Genomic DNA, 22,641 nt, shown 5'->3' on the forward strand with positions numbered 1-22,641 from the left:
GCGATTTACAAATTTTAATCAGCTGCTGTTTTTGCCTGTGTGACAGTTCTGTGAACGTAGACCTGCTGTGTGCCCTCAAAAATATAATCTGAAGTAGCTAAACTTGGCTCACTTCAATCAGGAAGAGACATTACAAATGGATAAGCAAGCATTCTTTTTATTTTTAGACACGTTTTAACAACTAGGCCATACTACGTCAAAACGTGTCGGTGTTTTCTATGGCAGTGGTTGCCTTTGTGCGGCACACGTGCTGAATCAAATTTAATTTAATGACACGTTTAATAATACATGTCTTGACGCATTGTGTGACACACATAAAATCTGAAAGACAAGTCATTATTCACCGTCCTCCTCCTGTTTTCGCTTCCTTTCTATTCTCCACTGATGTATTCTCTGCTCTGATATTCTCGGTGTGTTTCAGCTGTATTGAAATATTAACCAAGCCCCATTAAACTCTAGACTGCAGCAAACACATACAGTTTTAAAATTCAGAGTCAAGCATTTACATCCCCGCAAACGCTGCATGGAGAATAGTTCAGAGCTTCGTGTCCCTCCAGGGTGTGCCAGCCGATAGAACTGTATTTCAAGGGGCTATGGCTTGCTGCCTATTGATCCGATCTGATGGATACTGGTCGGGTCAATCCATTTAGGCCCGACATGTGAAGGGCTGACAGCAGCGGTGCTCTGATGCACGTGGCACAAAAGGACACAGCTGGACAGGGAATAGAGGTCAATAGCTGCCATCAATGCCGGGTCAAAGATTATCACATCTAGTTTCATGCTATTATCTGAATAGACTGTGGCAATATGATTTACCACGCCCGGCAGGGATCTGCAGTAATAGCATTGTTGATGGATTATGCTAAGAGATGAAATAGCATAGCAACAGAAGAGCTTGGGGGACATAATTAGCATTCGTGCAAATGACACAAGACACGGACTAGGTCAAACCAGCTAGGGGCCCTAGGTCAAACATTTGATGTGGATCCCTGAACTGGAATACTCATGGAGCCATTCGTTAATTAAGTGCTTTTACTATCAAATACTATCCACTCAGTGTTGATATTGTTTGAATATTGATCCTGCACTAGACAATGTTCTCCTATTGCCGGATTTCTACTTGAGAGTGTCACACAGAATTATAACGCCACTTTACAGTTTTCCACAGCGTTATTGAGTTAGAGTGTCTTTTTCAGCTTAATGTTTTTGGTCTTTTTCAAGGCCTGCAACTAGCGGACACCCAGACAGAGGAATGTTATGCCAGACAAGCTTGCAGCTAAACTAACTGATGCAATAGTGACTGAACATAAGTGGGAAAGTGACGGCTTGTGTCCATCACAAAGTACATAGCATTCTGGCAACTTGCTTTCCTGATTGAACTTTTGACTCAGTTGGTTGATTTGGAGTATGGCCATAAATGATGGATTGAATGCGTCTGTTGCGAATTGTTGTAACACAAAGGCAATCCGGGGCAAGTAAGGGAATTCCACCACAGCAGAACCCCTACATTAGTCTTGCTATAGCTTTTTAATAAGTCAACAAGGGTCTGCTTTTGTTCAAAATACTAAGTCTCAATTAACTATCCATATGCAAGTGTTCTCATCAAGACTTAGCATCCGACAGCTTACAGAAACTAGCTGACAACATAATGATAAACCAAGCTGGTAAAGTGCACCACATTTTTATCAGGAGTTGTTAAGAGAGCCAGCAGGGGGTCAGGGGCAGGGGTGCAACTCACAACTTTTCCAACAACTTGATTCAAAAATAAAAATGGCAATGAAATGTTATTTCCTCTTGACTTTTAGGACTTTTATCAGGGGTGTTCTTCTCTGGTCAGTAGTAGAAAGTGAACTATTTTCCTCTGTGTTGTTTTTTGCTCACAGGAAACCAGACAAACAGTAGCATGTGTACCTTCTTACATCTGTATGCTTTTAAATAAAGTCAGAATGGAACTGTGACCTGTGATGATATCGATTATTCTTTCATTTGTTAAATCAGATGCTTCCTTCACACTGTGAGTGAGTACCATGCTTTAGTAACTCTCTCTTCCTGAAGCTTCAAATGATGCCTGTCCACACTGGAGTAGAATGCTGTTTCCATATGACTGTGTGGGCATACCAAACCTCTGTAGTGGAACCAAAAGTCAATAACCCTCCAGCAAGTATTAGTGCTAGCTCCTGTGATCTAACCTCGCTTCCGACTGTCCTTGGTTCACAGCTGCACCATTCACTCCAGCCTTCTTATCAGGCTGTGCCACAGGTCCCAGATCAGAGTCTGGGCAGAGGATAAAGGAAATACAGCTTCTCTGATGACATGGTTGCAGAGATAGGAGGAAGAGGAACCAGCATGGGGAATGACTGGTGCTCATGTGGCTATGGTGTGGCTTAACCAGCATAGCCTTCAGCCCTGGAACACATGCTTCTGCATGTTAAGCTGTACTAAAACGTCCCTTTGCATGTTTTTATTTTAGTTTATATGTTTGGTGATGCCTCACAGCTCAACTTTGCTTGTGAGCAACATTTGTAAAGGAGCCATTTCCACAAGAGACTAGCTTAACTTTCTATTTCTATGTATTAAAGTGTTTTCACGCAGCCTGTTGTTCAAAACATGGATAGACAAACACTTGGTTTAACCCCCCAGAGGCTGAGAGCAGAGTGCTCCATCAAAGTACGCCTGTAAACCTACTAAATTATTGACCATTAATCACACAGAAAGGATCCAGGATGGACACTTTGGCTGTCGTATGTAAAGTCTCAGCAAAGCCAAAAATAGGGAGCGCAGTGTGAATGAAGAAGACTTCAAAATTCAAGAACTTTCTGAGAGCCTGATTTGAAAAGATGGTAGCCTTGTGAGAATGAAGCCAAAAACATGTCATATGTATCACGTACTGGACAAAAGCTTTGGTGATTATTGCCTAGCTTTAGGAAGAACACTTTAAAGAAATATCCTGAATTTAAAATGAGCACAGTGGCTTCTTTAATGTCGAACTGCATCATTGTGCATCATTACTTTCAAAGCCCTCTGAGATGACGTTAGTGCAAAAAGGCACTAGGAGGAAAAATATCTAGTCATCATTATTCTTTTTTTTTTTCATATGAAAAGTAGGGGACAGAGTTGAGAATCAGAAAGAGATCAAAGAGAGAAGCGCAGACAGCTATTTCACTGTCAATCACACATAAGGATAGGAATGTCTGTCTGAAAGTACACAGATTGTCCCATCATAGAGATATCATCTAACCATAATGTGACCACATCTGAATACCTTGCCTTTCTCTTTGAAGCTCTTTAAAGTGCCAATCACTGAAGTGCTGTCAGTAAATCTGCAGTATCATTCAGTCCATTACTCTTTCTTCCATTGTTCATCTTTTCGAAAGCTTCCTATTATTGTCTGTGTTTACTGATTGCCTTCTCCTCACTTTCTTCTTTTAAGGCTTTGTGGTTTTTCTTGCATTCTTCTTTTAGATCTAAGTTTATGAGCTGAGGCATTTAAAAAAAAAATGCTTTCAACTTGTTTTTGGAGCAAGCCAAGGAGTTGTTACCTTGTAGCATTTTGCATTGATTCAGTGATATTCCAGAATGGTGTGTTTGTTGGAAACGAAAGCTGTATTGGAATAGTTTTGGCTGTATTAACAGAACTTTTAAAGAGCCGAAACTTAAACCCAGATGCACAGTGCTTTAAAGACACATACATGTCTTGGCTGTATATCTACGTCTATATTGCAAGTGCTTGTTTCATCCAAAGAAAACACTCGCATGATTTAACAGCATGGTCTCAACTTCTGACCCAATCACTTTTTGCATACTGATGCCATCTCCTGTGGTTAAGACATATTTGCCTACTTTGGTATATTATATTTATATTTTAAATTCTTTTGCACCTCCTGCCTCCTTAGGGCGGTGGTGGCAAAGTCCATAGGGGCTTGGCCTGGGAACTGGAAGGTCACCAGTTCAAGTCCCCGAAGGACCTATGTCCCTGAGCAAGGCACCGTTCCCGACACTGCTCCCCGGGCTCCGTACATAATGGCAGCCCACTGCTCCTAACAATAGGATGGGTCAAATGCAGAGACCCTCAATTTCCCTCGGGATAAATAAAGCTTCTTGAATCTTGAATCTTGAATCTTGAATCTTGAATCTTGAATCTTGAATCTGCCTAAGTTTTTTGTGCTCAAAATGTTGTTTACTTCTTGTTGCGTTCATGCCCTGTGTCTTCAAGACGTGTTTCTCATTTAATAAATCAAATCGATAGGTTTAAGGGATTAACTACAATCAATCATTTTAATTTTACTGTTGCTTATTGATGTGTCAGGATTATACACTGTGTATTAACAATGCTAATATTCTACACTCACCATGGATAATTGAACTGTGATGGTTAATTATTAACTCAATTACATCAAAACTACTTAAACATAGTGTTAGAGAGCTACTAGGTCGACAAAAAAAGTGTTTTCAAGCACTGGAAATGCCACTGGAGCAAAAAGCCACTTTGTGGTTTATCAAAATCAGTTCTTTAGTTCCTACATCAAGCAGGAAGCCTTTAGCAGTACTCCCTGAGGAGATGCAATACTAAGTAGTGGCAGAGGACATTTATTAGGACGCTAGATCAGAAGATGGCATGCCTTTGATGCCCTTTGAGCGTAAAGCACTCGGGGTGATGCCCTGCTGCTAACAGAACTACTGAGGTAGAGATTTTATGGAAGTCTTATAAGCTAGAGATGAGTGCTGTGGCAGTAACTATGTTCATGAGGGGCAATCAATGTGTTTTTGGAGTGCTTGACCTTAAAAAAAATACACTCTCGATGGGGATCAGATTTGGATAAGCCGTTAATGGACCAAGAATTGTCATCAAACTCAAAATACACTCGAGTCCAGTGGATTGTGTTAACTTGGTCTAATAAAGATGCCGAAGATGATTATAAAGTACATAATTACTTTTCTGTACTTGTGTGACACTCATTATTTGTTAGCGGCCTGCATTGCCAAATTGCAAACGTCGAGAAGATAAGGAATTGTGTCGTTCAGGAGGTAAAAAAAACAGAAATGTTGATTGGTAATCGCTTGCAGCTACCCATCAACACCAAAGACAAATGGTAAAAAAATGTCTTGCTGCAGTGAGCATTTTTGTTGGGACTGTGATTGATGATTGATAATCACTTCGCTTATCCTTCGAGTGTTTTTGTCTCAGCGTCACTGTGTGGTTTGCTTACACACCAACATAATTCACGCGACACGGTTGGAATTGCCATATGATTTTAAGAATTACAATTTTCTTCACAATATTTGGACAATAACCACAACCGCTACCACTTGAAGCGACAGACTTCTCGGCATTATTGAAAGGCTGTGGCCACAGAGGCAGCTGTGACTGAGCTGGAATGCTAAGCAGCCAGGTCCAGTGGACTTTAGTTCCTACTTTTTCTTTCTTTAATTGGCTTAGGTTCAGCACACGTTTTTTTCAAGCACCCCTTCAGTTTTGCAGTTACCCTAAGGTACACTTACCCCTGGTTGAGAATCACTAATGGACATGAATGAGCTGACACTGGCTTTTACTGTTAAATAGATCCTTCAAATGCAAAGTGTGTGGCTGACACTAAAATATGCCTTTTCGTAAGGTTGGGGAATAGTCATGGGCATACCTTTAATTACGCAACATTAACTAGCAAGCAGTAGTGGCTCCCATGCTATACTCACTATAGTGATTTGGAAGGACGGACTCAATAAGTCACCATCGAGGAAATCTTAAATAATAATAATAATAATACATTTTATTTGTAAGCGCTTTTCAATCCCTCAAAGACACTTTACAGATGAAAAATAAGTAATTAAAATACATTTAAAAACACAGAAACACAAGAAAACGCAGAAAAGTAGATACATTGTAAATAGAACAGCACAATACAACAGTCAGACAGAACAAAAACAGAATTAGGAAAAGTGGTGGTTAAGAATTATAGGCAGAGTGGAACAGGTGTGTTTTGAGTAGTGATTTGAAAAGTGTGAGGTCATTGCAGTCACGGATGTGGTTGGGGAGGGAATTCCAGAGGGTAGGGGCAGCAACGGAGAAGGCTCTGTCTCCCCAGGTTCTGTGCTTGGTTTTAGGGACAGTGAGGAGGTTGGCATCAGAGGAGCGGAGGTGACGGGGAGGGGTGTAGTGGTGGAGCAGGTCAGTGAGGTAGGAGGGGGCCTGGTTGTGGAGGGCTTTGTGGGTGAGAAGGAGGAGTTTGAATGAATACGCTGAGGGACGGGGAGCCAGTGGGGGTTCTGGAGGACAGGGTGATATGATCGCGTGAACGGGTGTGGGTGAGAAGACGGGCGGCGGAGTTTTGAATGTATTGGAGTTTATGGAGGAGTTTGGAGGTTGTACCATAGAAAATGCTGTTGCAGTAGTCGAGGCGGGATGTAATGAAGGCGTGGATCAGGGTTTCGGCGGCAGTGAAAGATAGTGACGGGCGGAGGCGGGAGATGTTTTGAGGTGAAAGAAGGCTGTTTTGGTGACTTGTTTGATGTGATGGTTGAAGCTGAGGTTATTGTCGAAGATGATACAAGTTGCGGCAGAGGGGGAGGGGACAGTGTGGAGTTTGACAGTGAGTGGAATCTTGAGCTGTGTGGTGAGGAATTTGGACAATGAGGATCATACAGATTTGTCGTAGTTTAGTTGTTAAAAGTTTTCTTGCATCCAGTTTTAATTTCCGAAACAAGGCTTTTGAACGGAAGGTCAGTTGTTCAAGGGTGATGTTTGTTTGAAAGGTTCAACAGTTGGTTCCGTAGCGTACATTGGACATGCTAACCATGGGGCACGGATGATTTGCCGATATGGAAAGCTTCTGAATTTTGAATCGAATGACCTGCCAGAAGCTTTTGGGTGCCTAACATGTGTTACATTTGTTGGGTTCATTGTTACATAATGAACTGTTTTTCTCATTTATAATCAGTCGATAGGTAGGATTAAACAATCAGCAGTTTGATTTTATGTTGCTTAGATGGTTCAGGTATAATGGTATAAAATGCTTATGTTCAGCATCAAGGATATTGAATGTGAGATGGTCAATCGAGATCAATTAATCACTACTTAATTGTTGAGGAGGCTTTGGTGACAAATGTTTTTGCACTGGAATCCAGAGAAAATTGGTTTTCAAAATCATATTTTAGGTGCTATTATGAGAGGAAGCTTTCCAGTACTTGTTGACAGAATTAGTAGTTGGAGACATATTGGCGCTAGTGAAATTGATGCTTGATGCAGTTTAGTAAGCACCGGGGTGATGCTGTGTAACAGCTACTGAGGTAGAGTTATATGGGAACAGTCTATAAGCTAGAGAGAGGTGTGGATAACTATGTTTGGGGGCTCAATGTTTTGGGGCTTGAACCTACAACAAAAACTCCGATGGGTGGGATCTAATGGTAGCGTAAGAAGTTTCATAATCTCAAAATACTGATAGGTCGTGTTCTTGGTTAATAAGTGGAATTTGAAAGTACTAATTACTTTGTACTTTGTACATATATTGTAGGGCTGCATTGCAATTGAAGTCGAGGATAAGGAAGTGGTGGTAGGCGTAGTGAAAAAAAACGAAATGTTGTTGGTAAGCAATGAGTACAACACAATGCATGGTTATAAAAAAGCGCGCAGTTGAGCATTTTGTTCTGATGGGTTAGAAGTTGTTAATCAGTGCTATCCTTCGGTGTTGTTTGACTCAGGCACTGTGAATGGGTTTAATGCTAAAGCTACTTATTTAGTAAGTGACATTGATGATTCAAAACAAACTTGCCATGAATCCAAACCAAACCAACAATTGTAAGTTAATAGGACTCTGCAGATAAGTACAATTAGAAAAAGAAGCTTTAAATCACTTTTAGCAAACCCCTTGAACCTTCATTTAACATACACACACACACATGCCAAGCACTCAACAAAAAGGACACTGGCTTGTGCTAACACTTGCCCAGTTGAAAGCCCTCCAGACACAAGTGTTAAAGAAAATTGCAGAGGGAGAGCGCACCGAGCCTCCAGTCTCAAAGTTTATTTATGACTCCAATACCGTTGAAATGTGTCAAGGGTCCTTGGGAGCCCTCTCCTGCAATGGGTCTTGAGCAAACCTTTAATGGAGCTCTCAAGGAAGCGATTGGAGAGAGGGAAAGGGAGGGGGACATTGTCTCCGTCACAAGACTCGTCTATGTAATTGCCTCAAGTCCTATTGATTACCCAAGGCCCCTCACACCTTTTCCGTGCGATCCCTTCACCATGTGTGTAATCCCCTCACAGAACCTAAAGACCCTGCTGTTTTCGGTTTTCTGATGTTCCTAGCAGTATTGATCAAAATGTGCTCACGTGTGTTTTTGTTTGTATCCCCGCCGGGGAAGCTAATTGCCTCAGATCAGTTGTAATTCGGATACAGAGAATAAAGTAAACACATGGCCGCTGACTGATATTTAATTCAAAGTGTATAATGATCAACTCTGAACAGACACGACACACACACACACACACACACACACACACACACACACACACACACACACACACACACACACACACACACACACACACACACACACACACACACACACACACACACACACACACACACACACACACACACACACACACACACACACACACACACACACACACACACACACACACACACACACACACACACACACACACACACACACACACACACACACACACACACACACACAGCACCAAACCTGAGCCTCCATCAGCCTCTTGCCAGGCCTGGAGGTGTGTTTAAGCTGCAGCATGATCCCCAGCTCATATAACCAGACTCATATATCCTACTGTCGCAACACAAACACACACACACACACAGAGCCTGTGACTCTCTTCACCCATCTCATTTTTTTTCAGTCCCAAAGGAAAATTACTCCATTCCCATGTAATTAAATGCCCTCATGCTGTCTGTCCCTTGCTATTAGTGTGTGTATGTGTGTGAAGAAGATGACATTGCACTCTGGCATAGACGTTTTGGAGTGGTGCCTGAAACAGAATGTGAGAATAGAGACTACATAGAATCTCCCTCTATCTTCCTATCGATTAGAAGAACCCTGGACCACCCCAACGATAACACCTGCCATAAAGAATATCTGACAGGCCACCAAGACTGCAGTCAGTTTAAGTCACATGCTGTACCTCTTGGCTTCCTAAAGCTTTTCTGATGCTGGTTTTATTTGTTTTTTAACTTGTGTGCAGAAGCTGCCTGCAGGTTGGATAACTAAAACGCTACTATGGAGGTGTGCATGTGGACTTTAGGTGTTTTGGAAGTTTATACGCATAACTATAGCAGAAGTTACGGGAAAAAAAGTTTCCCTAGGTCTGATTCGGTCATTTCCTTCAATGGCACATCTTACAATTCCTATCTATCTGCCATTCAGGCCACTAGCTCTTCTGTTTTAACTTATATTGCCAGTTCAAGAGGAGTGAATAAGCAGTTCCATCAGCGAGGTCATGGACAACACAAACATTTTTCATAAGCTAAGCATTCTCCTACCTTTCGTTTGTTTGTTGGGCAGATGTAGAAACTGGTCACCACGATTGTCGTCCCTGGCATCAGGTTGAGTTTGGTGTAGGTGGTCCCATAGTCAGTAGATCTACAAGAAGGCAGACAAAAAACATGAAAAAACAGTTAGTCAAAATTACTTTTAAGAACATTGTTGTGGTCCGCAGTTAAAGAAAATGATGTCACATTTACTGCTGCATGTACAGTACTTTACAACTTTTATTGTTTCACCAAACTGTTTTCATCCTGCACATTAAAACAACAACTACTCCATTAAAAAAACTATATCTTGGCAGAAAGCAGATTTAATCTGCAAAATGCTGGAACAGGGCAGCCTGTTTATTCTTCAAACTGCCCTCAAGGCATTATACCGGCTCTCTGTTAATATATCATATTACCACTTTGTGGTCCGTGTTCTGAGCCCAGTGACAAATGGCCAAAAGACCTGTCACTGCCACCGCGACGAGGGAAAAAAAGCCTTAGGCTTTCAATGAAGTACTAGGCAATCCTCAAATCTGGCAGCTTTAAGAGCAGGTACGAACTGCTGGGTGTGTTTGAGATTGATAGCTAGCTACTGGATTGTTTTCCTCAGTACGCCTCAGTCTAACCCACCAAGCACAATGAAGGTGATTGTTTGTGACAGCTTTTGAAAAACGGCACATGTTTCAGCTCGACCAGGCGGAGGAGAGGTGACCCCTTTTGCATATTTAATGTCTCAAATTCTGGTCAGGTATAAACAGAGAAAAGACTAATCCCGTTACCACCAAATGCAAACAAGGCAGAATAAGGGAGCAAAGACTGACTGACTGACTGACTGACTGACTGTCTGTCTGTAAAGGGGTAAAGAATTCAAATGTAATATCTACTGTATTTGCATTAGCTTGTATTGAGTGTGCAGTGTTTGAGAAGTTCTAGGATTGATTTAAGAAGCAATCCAAAGCACACAGGAAAGGAGATGCTGCAGCATTTAGCCGAGGGTTGAGGGTTCAACAGGAGGGAGCCTGGAAGAAGAGGTCTTGATGAAAGAGAATGATGAGCTAGCACGTAAGCCTGGTTAAGGATGAGAGGATTTACTCTTTCGCACAGTGTGACATCAGCCACTGACAGACACACACACAATGAGACCGATACACACCCAGAGTCCTGCCAAGCTATTCAGCAATCAGCTTTCCCAGAGTGCTTCGATACAGCTGGAGAAAAATGGAGTGGCATAGCGGGTGTGTTTCTATTTCTCTGCGGTGAGTTGGGAACTGTTTTCATCTGGTAGCCTGAGTGTGATGTATAACCTGTGATGAATTGGACAAGCCTGATGGCCATGTCATAATATTAGATTTTGCCTACACGATAACAATGGCCAAACTAATTCATGATAACGGTATGATGCTATCAGTGACTCTAATTTGTTCTCCATAATAAGTATGATTAAAGGCATGTTTTCAGTAATAACAGGCAGTAAGAAAATGCATGTATGTTTTGGACCCAAGTATTCTTTTTTTCATAGATTTAAGAGGATTTAAATATAAAATGTACAATAAACATTTGTTAAATAAACTATAAAGAAAAATTCATTAGCCTACCATTTCAACATAACTACACACGATGCATTTGATCTGTTCTTTTTTAAAACAGATTCACTATACACATTACAGGGATGCAAACTCATCAGGTAGGAACAAGGTGACAATGGGAGAATGTTAAATAATCTCTATAGTTCACCAACATGTATTGGCAAATGAACAACATAGTCTGGTCAGCTATATTGCTGCACATGACATTGTTTAAAGCAAACCGTCAAAGTGTCAAACCGTTATCACAGTGGTCCCAGAATCCTTCTTGCTCCTTATGTATTCATAGTCCTTCATTAGCAGAAGTGTAGCCAGGTAAGGGGCGTGCCCTGTGCACTGAAACAGATCTCAGCATCTGGACGCTGCCTCGTCACACTCCGTCCCCTATCTTTCTGTCCTCATTAGACTTCACTAGCTAGAGTCTGTTTCCATGGAGACTGCTTCTCTACAGCCATCTGGTGTTAAAGACCAGAGGTTTGGGGCACATTTTGTCAAACTATGAAAATGAAACATTGGCGTTTAGATGTTTCAGTGTTTATATATTTTTTTAACCACACAAACCAGATACGTGGTTTCTCTATAGAAGTAGATGTTGAAGTCACTGCATTTAACTCAAAAGCAAGGTCTAAGACACATTTTGCGATCATTTGTGTCATTGACATATAGAGGGCAATTTGAAAAAGTTGGAAAGAACCAGAGAGAAGTCAGGAAAGACATGCCAACACTAATATAGGCTAACTTGGGGGTAAGACAGGGGTCGCTGGGGAAAGTCATCAGCCCCAAAGCCTTATACGGCGTGAATAATGATGTTGAGTTAATAGGAGAGCTCATTTTGCACTGTCTGCCATCAGAACCTTTGAATTAATAGACTGGTTGGGAGCTATTGTGGATTAATAAAGAATAATTAGTTTGGAAGAGAGTGAGGAGCAGACAAAACGGGAGATGGCAGAGCACAGGGAGGATGAGAGGGAGAAATGGTTGGATGAAGGCACTCAATCAACACAAACAAACCTTTTCTATTGGTATTACCCTTCTATTGTGTAGAATATAGTACTTTTTATTAGGATGTGTCAATGCTATTCAGTTCATAATCATGACATGGGTGGAGACATTTGATTCAGATACAAAAAAGGCATAAACAAGTTGCGTAAGTCACAAGGCATTTGGTAGAGGCCAAATAAATGAAATAATAACAATGCAAGGACATAAATCCCTAAAACACTGGGGTAGAAAATAAGATTGGAATAACAGGAGACAGCAAAGGGGAGAGAAAGGTGGACATGGAAGTGTCTGCAAGAGTGGATGTGACAGAGACAGACACGGGGGGTGAAATTGTATTTTCCTTGATGCGCTTGAGAAAACAGAAATGTGGAAGCACTTTAGGGCTGCGACAGGTGCTGAAGCAGATTTAATGTCCTAATATGTCAAGGTTGCACCTGCAACAGACGTTTCGGGGGAGAAAAACCGAGCGTGTCAGGGGACGTTTCATAAGACAGGATATCAAAATATACAGAGGGGGGTATTTAAAAAGCAAATGAGAAAATAGGCTTCTAATAAATCCACGTAGATCCTCGTCATGTTAGAGGGTGAAGATGTGCTTTGTGTTGTGACAGACAGAAGTGGATCCTTCAAGAGGTGTTTCCTCACTGTGCATGCATGTCAAGAGGCATCTGCTGTCAAAATCTAAGCTATGACTCTTAGCGGTGGGATGGCATGTCAAAGTCGAGCCAGGGGACCTTCGTCATACAGTAGCTGGCTGTGTCTTGACGTGCTCATGGTCTTATTTCTGCAGGGAAATGAATGCTAAGCAGACATATGCTGTCAGTCTGAGTCAGGTCTGGACAGCCGGTTGGCAAGACTGTTAAACTTGAGGAGACTCATCAGTGGTTGGGCTATACAGATGTTCCAGCAACAATTAGAAATCGTGGGGGCAGTGTGGAAAAAAAACCAAGAGTCCCAAAAAATGACGGCGGATTGAGTTGTATCTGCCTGCAGAGAATGTGTCAGATCTTTCAGTCATCCCTGCTGCATTGCAACAGAGGATGAGGAAATCTGCAATGCATTACAACGCAGCCTCTCAACTGACAAGAGTGATGAAGAACGAGGCAATTTCGCTGCTCTGCCAGGGTGTTTGTGCCAAATTTTGGTGGTAACGATCTAAGCGTGTCAATCTTTCCCGTTGAAAGAGCAGGTGAAAAGGAGAAGATACGATTTTTTGATTAATCATATCAAAGGTACTTGCCATGACCAGTGTTAAAAAATACTGCTGAACGAGGGCCACCATCAGCAGTAAAGCTGATTAAAGTGGTTAAAAGCCAGGCTTCATAAAAAAAACACCTGATGGATCGAGTTTTCAACAAGTGTGATCCCAGTCATTGCTTTAGAATAGTTCAAAGTTTAGACATAGGTCTGTGACAAAGCTATGCAATATGAAATGCAGGAAGCCAAAAAAGAAAGGGGCTCCCATCTGTTTCCCACATGCACACATCATCAATGAATGACCTACTTTTGGCTTGCAACGTCTTTGACAAATGGCCATTCTGCCTTACTGGAGCTGTTTTTATATATTAGGAAACACCATTTATTTGTATTTTCCATACTATTTTACAGCCGTGGGAAAGTTACGGATGATTAAGCTGAGGGAGTCTCAGGTGTGTCCCGGACAAAAGCTTTATGGCCAGTTTCTCTTGCCTGATTATGTCAAATCTGGATTTATTGACTGCTGTATGGCATGTAGAATAATATATTTTGTCTTCAATTGATGTTCCACGTACATAAATATATAGGGAAGTTGTTACATGTTTTTTTCCGAGTGGCTTATGATGCTTGGCCATCCTTTGATGACATTTCCAGCCCTATGGTGGTCTGACTTTGACAGTCAGGAAATAAGACAAACCCAATTTCACACTCAATCTGTCAGTGTGAAGGCTCCTCAGCTGTTTATGCCTCCAGAAAGTGAACACTTAGCAGTGTTCACAGAAGCAAGCGTGAACCTCTGTCAATAGTGGAATCTAAAACACGACTGCTGAACTTCTCTCGGCCTTGACAGTTACAGAGGTGTCAACCACACTGCTCACAACTCATGAAAGGGCAAACAAGCGGCAGAAAAAGTCTTATTTTTTGGACTCTGACATTGCAGTGTGTTATCATCAGAACTACTTTCCACCACTGAAATATTCCAAATGAACTTGAGAGTATCCAAATTAACCTGCTGCTGCCCAGAGGTAGCCCAGACATCCTTCTTTGTAGCCACATTCTCTATATCTTGCTGGGGGTTCTGAGACATTGAGATAGGATTTTTAGACCCACAAGGCTGTTTTAGGCCTGTCCTCCAATGGGAATGTACCTTCAAAACCTCTATTGGGATGGGCTCAGGGATCAGATACATAAATGACATGAACTTGCAACACAAGAAGCAGTATTTCCGTCTGTCATCTTGTTCTACAACAATGTCTTCAAAGGATGTATGCAGATAGCAAGCGGGCGAGTAAGAGATGATGTGTTTTTGGTCATTTCTGAGAACTGATGCTTTGAATGGACATCCTCGCAACTATTGCAGTGCTTTCATTTGTCCATCTTCCACCACTCGCTTCCTGTACAACTCTGGAGAATACTATGGTTTTTGAATGCCTCTGCTCTTGGCACCACTTTATCAAAGAGCCATTTGCACTGGGAGAAGGCCTTGAAGGTATAAAAATGTACGATTCAGCAGAGAGGACGTTGAAGATAACAAAATGTAATATATGTACAGTACAGTAAAGGAGACAATACTTTTGGAGGGGAAGTTATCGGAGCTGGCGGTCATGGACACTGTTGCATTTAGGTTCATTCTGCAACAGGTTTCCCTACGCCGCAATTGCTCATACTGTGTCATGAGAGTAAATGAGCTCATTTGGATTAGAATACAAGTACCTGGCACCAGGGGGTGAAAAGATGTGGGCCACATTTGTTTCAGCAGCAATTGGCAAATTGCATCTGGAAGTGCCTCCTACACTGCAAGTAGTCTGAGCAGGCAGTTAGCCAGGATACAGTGATTCATGCGCGGTAAGGGCACTTCATGGTAGAGCATGGTCTCTTGAAGTGCAGAAAACCACTGGAGCGTAGTTATCAGGAGCGGAGAGCTGCTGCCATTTGAGAAGCACCTTATGGAAGTCCCCTGACAGTTGTTTTTTGCATCTATTTTTCCCGTCTGTGCAGAGAAATTACATCATATTACACATTAATGAATCAGCAGGAAGAGGACAGTCAGGGTGGTGTAATTCATCACCATCTGATCGTATTTAATGGGGTAGATTTCCGAAAAGGTCATTGCGGAATTCCACCACTGACCTCTTCTCTCTCAGGCTCCACATGGGGTCACTGGCCTCATCCTGTCGGCTTTGATGACAATTTTTTTGGAACGTTTTGACAAGAACCACTGTATAAAGAAATAATAAGAAAGACAGATGGAGGTTGCCATGGCCTCCATGTGTCCCTCTATGGACCGCTGTCAGCCTGCTTTTATCAACACAGGCTTTTTGTTTCACCTGGTGGAAAGGTATGCAACTCTTTAACCTTTGTCCTCAGTTTCTGCTGTGGTACATCTAGGGCTCAAAATCTTCTGGTGCAGGTGTTTCAACCTCAATTTTACTAAAGGCCAAACTGGAAAATGAGGATCACATGAAAGGCTAGACATATGTGCTAAAATGACTGCCAAAACACATTTTAAAAGGCCTCTTCATCTCAAATTCTGGGCTGGATTCCATTCCCAGTACTCCCTTGGTGATGACAAAGCTTTTTTTTCCGGATGTCTTCTTCAGATTGAGTTCAACTGGAAGCCCTTCTTTCACAAAGTTCCAAGTAGTGTAGTGTAGTTTTTTCTTATTTCTTTGCAATGCCCTTCAAGTGATAACCTCCCTTAAATCTTTGTTTCACAGAAACCCCCGACACAACCCCATTAAAGAATATACCGTAGGGTCAAAAACAATCTGGTTCCTCCTGGAGAAATGTTGCTTTGTAACCCGTTATCGCTTTTCTGATTAAGGAAAGGATTACACATTTGAATGATGTTAGGAAATCAAATAAAATCCACATTTAAGAGCAAATTCCACGTGTTTCTTGAGCGTCAAGTCCACTAAGTATTTCAACTTATCTTTCCCCCTCTTGCCCTTCGTTTCTCTGCGGCTTAAAGACTTCTTACAGGCTTCTCATTCCTGCTCCAAGGTGGTTAAGCTCTGACTCATCCACTTCTATCTGCTGAATTTGGCTCAGCTAAGGCACCATAAAACACTGCCACCTCCGCCCATATACTTCTCCACAATAGCACCCACGCTGTGCACTCCGCACACCCATGTCCCAGCTGAATAAAAGGTGGGAAGTTAATGGGGACATTTATCTATATTACATCCCCATCAGAACCCTTAGGGATGTGCACTATGAATACCACATCCTTTCACACAAAATATTACAAGGCTTGTGAACAGTTCCAGCTTTACAGTTTGACTAAGATCTGATGTGTGATGTGAGGAAGAAATGAGCAGACACCGATGAGAAAACTCTCCAACTGATCTTGGCTGGGAATTAATAAACAGATAACGTTGTTCACAGCCAAACAACAGAACCTCTCATTTAGTTTTAGAGAATCTATTCTAAAAATGACCCCATCACCCCATCTACTCATTGTTTTGTTTCCCCATAATCACACTAAGGCACTGAAGCTCAGCAGAGAAATACAAAACAAATCAGCATAACTGCTTTCATTGGAACTCTTAAAAGAAGAGTTTTCCTTTACTTTCCTCAGGCTTTTATTGTCAAATGCTAATCACTGTCACACAAAAAGCCAATTACTGACTTAATCAGGGGTAATTTCAGGAAAACAAAACTCACTTATAATAGGTGATAGCCACACATTTAGAAATGTCTACACTGAATAATGATTATGGTTCCACTGTTTTCAGCAAAAAAATAGTGTAAGTCCGTACTATAGGATGTTTTTGTCGTGTGCCTTCATACCAAAACGCAGATTTTCCCAGTAAAATGTTAAAGTTATGCCAGAAAACCATAATTCTGTTGGACAAAACTGTATAATTACTTAGAAAATATGAAAATTGTATCAAACAGAACGTCAGACGGCATAGTCGGATTTGTTTTTACGGAGCTTCGCGTCGCGTTATCGTTTACGTCTGCGGCGCCATCTTGATTAAGGGTGTCATGTTCTCGCGATAATTTTGATATCTTAGACAAGATCCGCGAACTCATACTATATTTTTATAGAAAAAACACAGAGATACCATTCATCATGATCCCTCAGGAAAGATTGTAGCGTCTGATTACAAAAATGTGACACGGTAAAACCATTAAACTAAGTGTATGGCACATATCAGTCATTCAATTGAAAATACTCTGTACTTTTACTAAGAAGATGAAATATTCAACAGCTATTGTACATTAATCAACGAAAACAACATTTCCTTTCGGTAACAAAACTAAATCCAACAAAAGAAAGCCACAAGTAAACTCATCTGAGATAGTAGACGTGATGTTAAAGTCACAGTACAGTTTATGGAGATCTGCCAACCCAACATCTGCTAACTGTTTTTTAAGAACACTGTCAGTTGGTGCTGTGATTCATGGTTGCCCATCCATCAATTCCATACGTCAAACACGAGCATAGATTAATGAGGATGCTGATTGATAGTTAAGCAACAGACTAATAGGCTGCTGTGGCGTGGAGGAGCACACCAACATTTTATTGAGTCTGCTTTGTATGCTAGTCCCGCAACCAATCCCCATTGTATAAACAGGAAGTCAACCACAACCAAGCAGTGTTTCTAATGCTATGCACAAATTAAGTATTGGGATTTGCTCTTTGGTTACCATGGATAATGTAGCTTTAGGCCTAGAGATGCTAGTTTACAGATTGAAATATCTCTGAACTATTGTATTAAATCTATTATCAAAAAATGTGGTTTGCATTCACTACCATCTGTCATGCTCTCTGTTTCTTCCCAGTCAATTCCTGCTGCATGCTGCTGTTCATCTCACTCAGCTGAGCTTTAAATACTGGGCTTCAACTCCACATAGCCGTCAGATTGTAGACTCTGCTAGTTAGTTGGTCTAGCTCCAGCCTCTTTGTTGCTCTGTTGTTGTAAACCGATGTTTGCTAACCCCTGTGTACTGTGCCTGGAGCCAAACTGCCTGACTCCTGCCTTCGTACCACACTGGATAACTCTCTGGATCAAAGAGTTGCCCCTGCACTCACCTTGCCTGGCTTGCTCTGCTCAAACCCTCTGGCTCTCAACCCAAGTACCTGTTCACTTCTGACCAGTGACTCCCTGGACTTTTTTTTTTCTATCTCTGCATTGTGTGTACCATTACCATGAATTGTAATGATTTTTGCTAATCCCCGACTTTTCAATTATAGCAACATCTGGTCATAATGGGTTTTCTTTATTTCCAAACTTTTAGAAAAACTAATGGCAGTCCCATTAGACTAATTTCTACTTTGTGTTAATATGTAGTAGTACAATTAGCATTCTAACATGCGTAACTAGGATTGTGAACACAGTAAACATCAATCATCAACATGTTAGCATTGTCACTGTAATCATGTTGGGTTGCTAAGCCTTTAGCTCTAAGTCTCACAGAGCTGCTGGCATGTCTGCTGACTATTTGATTTCTGATCATGCATTTGGTTTTTTCAAGAGAGGACTCAATAGTAGATTAATCATTGAAGTTACAAAACTGCCAAACATTTGCCGTTTCAAGTTTTGAAAAGCATTTGCTGCTTTTCTGTTATTTATATTGTTGTAAACTTGAAAGCTTTTGTTTAAGACTGCTGGTAAGACAAAACGATACGAGGATAATCTTGGCCCTGTGAAATTGTGAAATATATTTAAAAAAAACAACGATTATTTTGGCCTTACTGAAAATAACCATAAATTACAATCCTATTACCATATGTTTTGGTATATACTAAAGCACAAATGAAATGATATGTTCCAAGACACTTCAAGTATAACACTGCTATGCCTTTTCACAGAACAGAGGCATTGAAGGAAAGAATTTACACTTGGCTTGTTAAAAAGAGGAAGGAGACTGTTTACCTTAAATAACAACATTTCACTAAAACGATCTGGTGTCTATCTATCAACAGATATCCTGGCAAGACCAAGAAGTTGCTAATTGTAGCTTTGGGAGACATATTCTGCAAAACAAGGATTTCTTTTTTAATGGATTTATAGCGCAACTTTGTCATATGCCATCCCTCATATGTTTTCCCCACTTTGCAACCATTTGCACATTTCTTTTTTAATCTCAGCAGTTTGACCTGTGTGTCAGTGTCAGAGGTTAAGCCTTATGGGAGGGGTTCCCCCATCAATGCAAGGCAACCCAAAGACAAACCAATTTGTCAGAGTAACTGACTCTGACATGGCCCTCAGACTAACCATCCACAGTGATTGCTGCAAGTCGATAATTCCACAGCAATAGATGTGTGGAAAATTAGGGGAAGGTAGGGACCTGACCTGACCAATGCTGGTATTAACCCCACATTTCTAAAAAGCTTCTGATTTTAAGGAGATATAACGCATTAGGAGCATTCCCTCATTCGGCCAACCACTTATAGTTAAGGTTCTTCCATTACAAATGCAGAACATAAGTGCACTGCAAGGAGTTAATGAGTATGCTAACTGGATACATGGCGTAGTTAGCTAACAATTAGCATAAAGACTGGAAGCAAAGACAGCTAGCAACTAAAAGTGACTACTTTAAAGCTCTCTATTTCAACATGATGTGGTATGTGAAGCCTGTACAAACCAAGCTTCAACACCATAGTAAGAGGTGCTGCAAATAACTGTGCAGATGGATTAATAAAATATAGTTCCATCATCCTTCTGACAGGTTTTCATTTTTCTAAATCTGTGGCATAAACAAACCTGACAGAAATGTTGGCTTTAGCGGTGCGTAGCTGGATTTATGCACTTGCTATGCCAGGTAGTTGGCGGTTTATAAAAATACCTGTCTTTATGGTAATCTTGACTACAGCCCAGCATAATGTGACTTTGTTGCCAAAAAGGTCAAAAGAATTATGTGGGATTATTGTTTGATGCTGAAATGTGAAGAGAGGGGAAAACAAATACATATTCACAAATCACGCAATAAAAGATGTTTCTTAGGATTGAGGATTTATTTTTGTATTTAATTATGTTCTTTATATAAGTGGAGCTGGGTCATTCTTACTTTCTAGCATTCGGTTATGCATGTGCTCATTAATGAGAGTATGCCCAAGGACCTCTTGCGGTTGCCATGACACATGTTTTTCAGATAATATTTATTGACTGTTTTCTATGTTTTCATTGACTGCTGATTTATGACTCTTCCTTGACTGCTCTTTAGTGGCCGTCGTGGACAATGAGTATGATTTAAATCTAAAAGGAACTGAACACATAGCTAAGTACATTGCTTGTTTTATCGACAACATTTTGTCTTTTTATGAAGCTAATTAATCAGTTAGCCTCCAAAGAACGCAAGCTGCTCGGACGGTGTGCTCAGTGGGCAGAGAATAGGGATACGCAGCAATTATGCAATAGGTGTTGGGGATTGTTGGAACTGTGAAGACATAATTTAGAGGGTTTCAGTTAGTCTTATCTTGTTTCTGTCCAGTTTGAATGAGGTTTGTTTTGTATTTACCCAATAGGTATAAGGAAAGGCTTTTAAGTTTAAGATAAGGAAAAAGCGAGAGTCCCACACACACTGTGAGTCAGACAGTAGCCTCAGTAAGTGGGCTGATAACACAGAGGCAAGCAATCAGTTTCCCAGGGGGCCAAGCAAGCACAGTGCAGTGCTTTCACATCTTCTTTTCATTTGTCACCCATAAGACATACACCCAGTGACCCACACACAGTAAATCGGCTAGGTTTAGCTGTTTTACGGTCTGTTTGAATAACATATTGTATAGATATCTGGTATAATGTATCATATTTATCAATTAACATACCGAACTGTTCCTAGTGTTGCGATTCCATCATCCCGAGTTTGCATGAATCCAACCCCAACCAGATATGTGTAATAGGTGCTATGCTTGAGCACAGCTATCTGAGGCTGTAAAAGCTAACATTCATCACCATGAAGGACGCCCACCTCTTAATATAAAAAATGCAACTCAGATGGCTCTTAAATGTCAACATGCCACGCTGCAATGAATACACACTGTGTTTACAGGCCTGTAAAGCAATTCTAACTCAGGGGGTAATCTTTATTGTACCAGCCTACCTTCAGCAAGAGCAGATTGTGTGGTTCAGATTGTGCAATCCACTAAAGTTCCCTATAAATATCTCTACTGAGCATGACGGAAGAGGAGACACCATTAAAATGCTGCTGGAAGGATTTGACCCAAAGCTAGGAAAGGGGCTGATGGCGACAGGAGGAAGAAAACAAAGCAACTTACATGTGTGGAAAACGATGTGAAAGAAAGTCACTGTAGCTCAGGGAGATTGGTGAGGCCTGGCCTATCCACATGTCAAGGCTATGATGTGCGGAAGGCAGGAGAAATGTCTTTCATCTTTTTCTTTATGTGACAAATATGGCTCTTACGCAAGAGTTTGACATGTTTTTTTAAAGCCAAGCCTTAAAACATGTTGGAAAGAGTATCAGGTACAATGCAATTCACATTCATTTTTGGATTTCTGCTAAGGACTTTGGCTTAACCCTGGGCACATCTAATTTATCTCCATGTCTTCTGCTCCTCCATCCTCACAAAACCTGCAGATCAAATTCCATCACCTGAAGGAACTAAATAATCATTTATACCAGCACTTTCTTATCTGTTGTAATTGTGTTGTTATGATTAGGCAAATAAAACTACTTGGAAAAGGTTACAGAAAATAATTTGGTCATGGTTAAAAGACATTAATGTTGACTGCTGGTTTGAGAATGCATGCAAACTACACTCTCACATAGCCAAAAAGTCAGCCCCAAATTCCTCTCTAGAAAGGGAAAGCTGCTGTTATAATTGTAAGTGATTGCTTGTCAGGACTACATAAGAAGCAGTGTGAATTCAGCTCCAATACTGATTACAGGACTAGCAGCAAGCTTATAGGCATCGTGAAATATGACTGATAAATAAGACCTTGTTTATTGCTAAAAAGAAAATAACAGAATGGACAAAAAACAGCCACACTTCATCACCACCAGCAGTATGGTGGAGCTGTCCGTAGTGCTGTGATTTTACACTGCTGCCTCTATTCTGATTCGACCTACTCATCGACACCTTCCCGACTCCCATTGCAAAGAAAGCATTTTAAGATGGATGAGCCAGCGCTCCTTTATCACCTTTTTTTGCCCGCTGTTGTGGGAAAGTCTCACAGAAAGCACATTTGGTATCAAACATGCCTACGCCTGCTCGCCCTTGGCTAAATGCTCTGCCGCAATTCACCGGCCACAAATGTAGGTGGTCATCTCATTTGTGTAATTGCATTTAAGAGCCCACTTGCCTGCTGATTGGATGAGTGGAAATATAATGCCTGAATTTGCAGACAGCACGCTTTTGGTTGCGTTAAGTAATAAGATAAGAGAGTTGTTGG

General features: G+C 41.1%; 1 protein-coding gene across 9 annotated transcripts in view; it reads right to left on the reverse strand.

Moving 5' to 3' along the window:
- The window catches only part of sorcs2 (sortilin-related VPS10 domain containing receptor 2), a 195,442-nt gene that overhangs the window by 94,905 nt on the left and 77,896 nt on the right, over positions 1 to 22,641 (reverse strand). For all 9 annotated transcript variants that reach the window (XM_063900623.1, XM_063900618.1, XM_063900620.1 and 6 more), the window contains exon 3: positions 9,507 to 9,606. In XM_063900623.1, the coding sequence (XP_063756693.1) occupies positions 9,507 to 9,606 (100 nt within the window). The remainder of the gene's footprint in view (positions 1 to 9,506; positions 9,607 to 22,641) is intronic.

Source organism: Eleginops maclovinus, chromosome 14 (assembly GCF_036324505.1).
Source record: "Eleginops maclovinus isolate JMC-PN-2008 ecotype Puerto Natales chromosome 14, JC_Emac_rtc_rv5, whole genome shotgun sequence".
NCBI classification, from domain to species: domain Eukaryota; kingdom Metazoa; phylum Chordata; class Actinopteri; order Perciformes; family Eleginopidae; genus Eleginops; species Eleginops maclovinus.